Here is an 8151-nt window from a genome sequence, read left to right as displayed (position 1 = left end):
CTCTTTGTGAAACATGAACAAACACAAGCAATGAACACCACAGAACTTTCCATAATCCAGTTTGACAGTCAGTTATAACCGAAAAAGAACATAAACAAACTACTTTAACGTAGATTTTCTTTAGGGCTTTCTTTACGTGGTATCGGATTGGTGCATGAACTCTAGAACTTCCCGGTAACTGCGTTTTAGGCAGAATCAGAGGCAGTACCGATACTGGCCGATGTCTTTGTTTGGTACAGATCCTCGCAAAAATCACAAAATAAACATTTTATATTTTTTAAGATTTAATATTAGTCAATGAAAATGAGAATAATGGTACAAACAAGATCATTACCTTCAATATTGTGAATTTCTGTGAATCAGTCAAAATAATCACAATTAGATATTTTCCTAATATCGTGCAGCCGTAATTAACACTGGACAAAACAACTCCATGTGCTAATGTTGCTCCGTGTCTGCTCGATGTGTAAATAGCAAACTGTTTACCGTATCAGCCTAAAACGGTGATAATATTACATAATACATATTGATAACATGTTGCTGTTCTGCTGCATCCAACTGGCCAAAATAACCTACCTTAGTTTCTCGCCTTTTATACGTGTAGAGTATAATTTTACACATAAATTTCGAATTGAAAAGGAAAAAATTTTGTATTATTGTTTTTCATTAGTCATGATAATATGAGTACAAAGCAACACACACACCTTGCTTTGTGTCCTTTGTGGTACAGGAAATTCTTTCCAATTAATTTATTTAAAAAAATACTCAGGATAAGGCCATTAAAAAGGTCAGTTGAAAAAGGAAATGAAATACTATCATGAAGGTTTGAAAATGGAAAGAGACAAGCGGACAATAGTAAAACATAATTGAAAAGGAAACTGTTAACATATAATATATTGATAATTATTTTTTATAATTAAGACAATTTAAAGAAGAGTGAAATATTGACATTAAATACATTTTATGTTTTGTTCTGTTTTCCCACCTTCCTTTTGCATTGAACATTTGGCTTTTCAACGAGGAAAAAAAAAATGTCAGCACTTTATGATGTTTTCTGGTAAACAAATTTAAAGATGTTGGAACGTCTTGATGTTGCACATTAAGGGAAACAGTCGTTGATGTTGGCGTGTTGTGTGCAGGCGCTGCGGTGGGTCCTCTGTTGGCCGGTTTGATCTCTCCCACCGGATGGAACAACGTCTTCTACATGCTCATCTCTGCTGACATCTTGGCCTGCCTGGTCAGAAACAGCCTTTCACTGACATCTTTAATCTCTCACACTATAAAAACACAGCAATGCTTGAAACATCAGGGCCAAAATTAGCTGAGATCTTTTTGTCGTTACTGCTTATTCAGATCCGGTAATGACACCCTTACTGACACATTGTTTTGTCTTCAGTTTTTGACCAGGCTCGTTTTCAAAGAAGCTCAGGGTTGGTGTGGACGTACCCCCCGAGCCAGAGGGTGAGTTTCACCACCAGCTGTTGTGATATAGAAACTGTGTCCATTTCTTTGAACTTTACCTTTTATATATTCGGTTAGGATTGTAAATTTACACAGAAACTACAAATCTGTGAATGCACGTTTGAAAACCAGCCAGTAAGGAATGAAAACACAGATTAAGACAAAAAGTGTGCCAAATGGATTTAATTTGTGTTCATAAAACAGCGTCACGTCTGCCTTTCTGCAATCGGAAAGAAGATTTTAAACGCTGTTAGATTCGATTAGAATTCATTCTTCTAAAGGAAGCGGTTTAACATTTTTGAAAGAATGATGCAACTTACGTATCAGTGCATTAAAAGGGTAATGCCAGTAGCTAGAATGTAAGTTAATAGGGCAATTGTTCAGCTTGTAAATACAGTATTTTTTATGGGGGGGGCATTTCTGCCTTTAATGGATAGGACAGCTGAGACATGAAAGGTGAGATAGAGGGGGGAAGACATGCAGGAAACTGCACAGGTGTGACTCGAACTCTGGACCTTCTGCGTTGAGGAATAAACCTCTATGTAACTGAGCTGACCCGGCCACGTCCAGCTTGTATTTACCTTCACAAAAGTGCTTGTTTTGTCACTGACAGGCTCAGATTAATTTATTAAAGATAATTACGTGTCTGACAACATTATTGAAAGGATTTTTTAGTAGGTCAACCTTTCTGTTAAAGAGTGAGATACTTTTTTAAAACATCCACAAAATTGCGTTCGGTAAACCCACCAGACTCCATGTAAATAAAAAGTAATTTTAGCATTGTAAAATACACTTAATTCAAGTCGACAGAAACAAAATAAAACTATAAAAAGCTGTTTTGGGTCGTGTTTCTACTTTTCCAACCATCACAAATCTAGTTTTGGTTGAAATAAACCCATTGTTACCTTGTGTAGTGTATAAATATGTTGGCTCTATACACACTAAAACTATTGATTTTTTAAATGGAGTCTGGTGGGTTCAGCGCTAGCAACTTCAGAGCTGTTTTTGGTTAACAGAAAGGTCTCAAAGAGGTTTTAAAGGTCTACCTCGGAAGGGATCCTTTTCACAATGTTGTCAGACACCTAGAATAATAATCTGAGCCTGTCAGCGGCAACACAAGCACTTTTGTGAAGGTAAATACAAGCTGGACAGTCGCCATATTAACTTACATTGTAGCTTGTTTTTGCCACTGCCAACATAATACTGGACCAATGTCAAAGATTGTTGTTACCATCAGTCACTTAAACACAAAAACGTAGGAAAATAGGTTGGAAAAAAACAGTAGTTACCCTTTAAGTCCATTAATTGGAGCCATAAAGACTGGAAGCGGGGGGGGGCTGTACATGTAAAAGCTATGATTTGGGGGTTTTAAGGGGAGTTATGTGCTGATCAGACTCATCATCTGTTATTCATTAAGAAATAGATTATGTAACTCTCTCTAAACACACACATTATTGTTTCACATTCCTGTTTTTAGATGGATTAATCAATCGAGATATGAGGTGTTGATCTTTAGAGGTGTTAGTAGGTATTTTCAACTTTGGACTGTGTTTCCCCCGTTTTCAGTCTTTATGCTAAACTTACGGCCTTCTCATCTAACTCTCAGCAGGAGAATGAATAAGTGTATTTCCTAAAATGTCAAACAATACTTTAAACAAGGAACACAATAAGGATATTAAACTTATTGTAAGTGGTAGCTTAATAAATGTCTAATAGTCATTCTCAAATCTTTTCATTCCAGGTTCAAAGAAATCTGAAACACTCACAGAAACCGGCACCCAGACACAAAAAAGGGAGACAATGCTGAAACTCGGCGTACTGTTGGAAAGTTCTTTCTTTTTAGGCTGAAAGGAAACCAGAGGAGGAACCAGTGGAAGATTTAAGGCACTAAACTGACAATTGATGCCTTCTTATTGTAAAACAGAGAGAAATATGTCTTTATGGAGACGCTTTTTTTATGACTAATCTACTCATTCTAACTTTGTTTTAATATTCTTTTATCATTAAACGTGTACATAATGAGAATTTTCTTAATTTCTGCCTCCTGAGTTACTACATCCTCACAATGCCATTTCAGGTCAATAATAATTCAAGTACTTACCAGTTTGGTAGTACTTGCTATTGCCAGATTTTATATTTTAAACCGCATTTAGTCATTGAGTGTTGATCCATCTTTAAAGTAATTCAACCTAACACTCTGGAAAACACTGTGAAATATCCATTTTTATGTTGTTGAGGTGATAAAATAGTGCAGGTGTGAAATGTTTTTTTTTTAAATCAGAGCATTAACCTCTGTAATGTGAACTTTCGGCTATGCCAACTTTCGTGATGAAATTATGAATATCTAGGAAAATGTACATAAATTGGGCAGGTTGTCGGCCAATCACAGAGTTGGTGGTTCAAAACCCCCGACGACTCCTGTCAGTATGTTGAAGTGTCCTTGAGCAAGACCCTGAACCCCAAATTGCCGTGTGTGTGTGTGTGTGTGTGTGTGGGGTGTGTGTGTGTGTGTGTGTGGGTGTGTGTGTGTGTGTGTGGTGTGTGTGTGTGTGTGTGGTGTGTGTGTGTGTGGTGTGTGTGTGTGTGTGTGTGTGTGTGTGTGTGTGTGTGTGTCCCATGTTAACCCATTTAAAATTGTTGCTTTAAAGTCTTTAGAAGACGAAAATGTCCTTGTCAAAACTACCATAAACTATTTACATTTTTAGTGGGAATGCTGTCAGCATTTCCCACTATTGTTATTCAGTTCTTATTAGTGGGAATGCTGTTCCACAGCATTCCAACTATTGTTATACAGTTCTTATTTTAGTGGGAATGCTGTTCAGCATCCAACTATTGTTATTCGGTTCTTTTATTTCTTTTCTTTATTATCCGTCGTTTTTTGGTCTCTGTATCTTCTGCATACTTTCAGCTATTTAAACCGTTCAACTTTTCAAATCTTCAGCTCTTTCAGCAGATGATGGGACTTCTTCAGCAATTTTTCTGCTATTTATACTTTTTCAAATATTAATCTTTTAAACAATTTTTTTTAACATTAAAGTCAATGAGAGCAAGCTTCAAATCCTTTAAATCTTCTTCTGCTTAAAAGTGTATCTCCTCCTACAGTTTTTCACCTACATTCATGGTTCAAACTTTAAAACGTTCACAAAATATTCAGCTATCCGACTATGGCTTTTCAGATTGACATATTTTACAGTTTTTGTGAAAAAGCTGTTTAAGTATGGTGTACATTTTATGATTTTTCTGGATTTATAATGGGTGTGTATTGCCTGAGCTAGAGTGAGGAGTGATGTCATCAGAGTGAAAGGCTTCGAAAATATTATCTTACTCCGTTCTCTATAACTTGCTCCCACGCCAACACTTCAAACTTTTCATGGACAGTTTGTACATCAAAACGTAGGTATTCTTGTCTAGTTTCAGCCAATGTGCTCATTTATGTGATAGGAATTATACTTTTTGCTCAGCGAGCTTTCAAATGACGAGAATTCAGGATATTTCTCCATTCACTGTAATGTTAAACATAGTCCCCATTTCTGAGCAAAACGCAGAGCGAACCACTTTTTTAAATCGCTGATACGCCCACATTTATAACTTTATCCACATGAATTTTACATCAATACGTTCACAAAGGCCTTCAGTGCTCATGGGCAAGTTATTTTCTTTCTATCTCATATCCTTTGCCGCAATGACCATTTGTGGGAGCTGGTTTCACTGTCTAAGGAGCAGTGGTTTCCATTAGCTGACAGGTAAGAAGGGTAACACAGCTCGCTGCGGTCGTTAACTGATTGCAGATCAAAAGAGATGACATCACGACATCAAAGGCTTCCTAGCTGGTTTACACATGGCCAATGATTAGATGTAGCCATGGCAACGCCTCCCCAGACACTCCAAAACTTTCTATGTCTGTCTGTCTCATCATATATTGCAATGTATAGCTTGCTGAACAAATCCTTTGGTGTCCACACACACAGACACACACACACACACAGACACACAGACACACACACAGACACACACGGACACACACACCCACACAACACAGACAGAACACACCACTACACAACACAGACAAACACACACATAGACACACACACACCACACAAACAACCAAAAACATACACACATACACACCGAGACAAAAACAAGATACAAGACACACACACCAACCACCACAACCACACACAAAAAACACAGACAGACACACCACTCACACACACAGAAACACACCACACACAAACCACAGACAGAACACACACACACAAACACAGACAGACACACACACACACACCACACACACATAGACACCACACACACACAAAAAAACATACACACATACACCACAGAGACACTGGATAAGACACACACACACAAACACAGAAGAACAACACACACACACAACACACACACAGAGACATACACACAAAGACAACAGGAACACACACAGACACACAGACACACACACACATAGACAGCACACACATACACAGGACACCAACAGTGACACAGAGAACACACATCACAACACAAGGCACACAGAAGCAGAGACCACACTCACAGACACACCACACAGACATAGAATATTATATATCAACAGTATAGTTCTATAGGAAGATGTACTGCGGTGGCGCGTGGTTATGCATTACCTTTTGTGCCAGAGACCCGGGTTCAAATCCCACAGTGGTTTAACATCATCTAGTGTTTAAACTCTTCAAATTCACTTTAAACTTCAGCTCTTTCAGCAGATGATAGGACTCTTCAGCTATTTTCTGCAATTTATACTTTTCAATATAAGCTTTAAAATTTTATTTTAACATTAAAGTCAATGAGAGCAAGCTTCAAATCCTTCAAATCTTCTTCTGTTCCCAAAAGTTTCAGCGACTTCATACTTTCACTTACAGACGTGGTTCAAACTTTAAAACGTCTGTGTGTGTGTGTGTGTGTGACTCTCATTATATGTTACAATGTATAGCTTCCTGAACAAATCCTTTGGTGGTGGTGCAGTGGTTATGAGACACACACACACACACACATTCACAGACACACACACAGAAACACACTTACACTCTTTGTCTCATTATATATAACAATGGATAGCATTGTGAACAGGTTCTTTGGTGATAGCGTAGTGGTTACAACATATGCCTTTTGTGTGGGAGACCCGGGTTCAATTCCCACAGCGGGACCTCAACCAAAGTACTCCCCATGAAGACAGTCAACTCCTAGTGATGGCCCAGTGCATATGGACTGGGGTTTGATCCCCGCTGCAGTACATCAACCCTGACAAAGGCATTTAACCCTATTATGATTTCTTGTGGTGTTATTCAACTTAATTAAAGCCATTCCGACTTTTTCAAATATTCTCACTACTTAAACATCTTCTTACTGAATTATGCTATTTCTCAAGTAGCTTTAGCAATTCAATTTTTTTTAGAATTTTTCCATCTTTTTTACATTATTGTTGTTATTCAACTTAATTAAAAACCATTCCTACTTTTTCAACTTTTTTTACTTCTTTAAGTTTCCTACTTTTTTCCACTCTTCTCAAAACTTCAACATCTTCTTACTGACTTAAGCTTTTTCTACAGATTAGCTTTAACTATTCATTTTACTTCATTCATTTAACTATTCAACTAGGTTAGCTTTAGCAATTCAGCTATTCAGCATTCCCACGCATTTTCTGCAGGAAATGCATTTTCTAGTTATTCTTACTTATTCCGTACGTTTTTTGGCTCTCTCTACCTTCTGCATACTTTTACCTATTTATACCGTTCAACTTTTACAATCTTCAGCTTTTTAAGCAGACGATGGGACTTCTTTTACTATTTTTCTACTATTTATACTTTTTCAAATATTCAGCTTTTAAACAATTTTTTTTAACATTAAAGTCAATGAGAGCAAGCTTCAAATCCTTCAAATCTTCTTCTGTTTCAAAATGTATCTCCTCCTACATCTTTTCACCTACATACATGGTTCAAACTTTAAAATGTTCACAAAATATTCGGCTATCCGGCTATGGCTTTTCAAATTTATATATTTTACAGTTTTTGTGAAAAAGCTGTTTAAGCAGAGTATACATTTCATGATTTTTCTGCATTTATAATGGGTGTGTGTTGCGTGAGCTAGAGTGAGGAGTGATGTCACTAGAGTGAAAGGCTTCGAAAAAATTATCTTACTCCATTCTCTTTAACTTGCTCCCTCGCCAACAATTCTAACTTGTCATGGACAATTTATACATCAAAACGTAGGTATTCTTGTCTAGTTTCAGCCACTGTGCTCATTTATGCGATAGGAATTATACTTTTCGCTCAGCGAGCTTTCAAATGACGAGAGTTCAGGATATTTCTCCATTCACGGCCATGTTAAACATCGTCCACATTTCTGAGCAAAAAGCAGAGCGAAGCACTTTTTTACATCGCTGATACGCCCACATTTCTAACTTTATACACATGAATTTTATATCAATACGTTCACAAAGGCCTTCTGCTGCTCACGGCGAGGTTATTTAATCAATATCACGTATGCGTTTGATGGAATGACCATTTGTTTGACAGCTTGTTCAGTATGTAAAGAGCTGGTGAGACCGCCCACAGCTGCGGTTGAAAGAGATGACATCACAGAAATCAACTGCTTCCTATTGGTCTTGGTCTCCAAGGCAACACTACTCTCTATGTTTGTTTGTCTACCTCTCTCTCA

The 8151-nt window shown here is 37.4% G+C and overlaps 1 protein-coding gene across 2 annotated transcripts in view; it reads left to right on the top strand.

Moving 5' to 3' along the window:
• Positions 1-3495, top strand: part of slc37a2 (solute carrier family 37 member 2) — a 16269-nt gene extending 12774 nt beyond the window's left edge. For both annotated transcript variants that reach the window (XM_032534678.1, XM_032534679.1), the window contains exons 16-18: positions 1140-1237; positions 1397-1461; positions 3203-3495. In XM_032534678.1, the coding sequence (XP_032390569.1) occupies positions 1140-1237; positions 1397-1461; positions 3203-3218 (179 nt within the window). In that variant the 3' untranslated portion in view covers positions 3219-3495. The remainder of the gene's footprint in view (positions 1-1139; positions 1238-1396; positions 1462-3202) is intronic.
• The last annotated feature ends 4656 nt before the right edge of the window (positions 3496-8151 follow it).

Source organism: Etheostoma spectabile, chromosome 13 (genome assembly GCF_008692095.1).
Source record: "Etheostoma spectabile isolate EspeVRDwgs_2016 chromosome 13, UIUC_Espe_1.0, whole genome shotgun sequence".
NCBI classification, from domain to species: Eukaryota; Metazoa; Chordata; class Actinopteri; order Perciformes; family Percidae; genus Etheostoma; species Etheostoma spectabile.
This window is presented reverse-complemented; position numbering and strand designations above follow the sequence as displayed.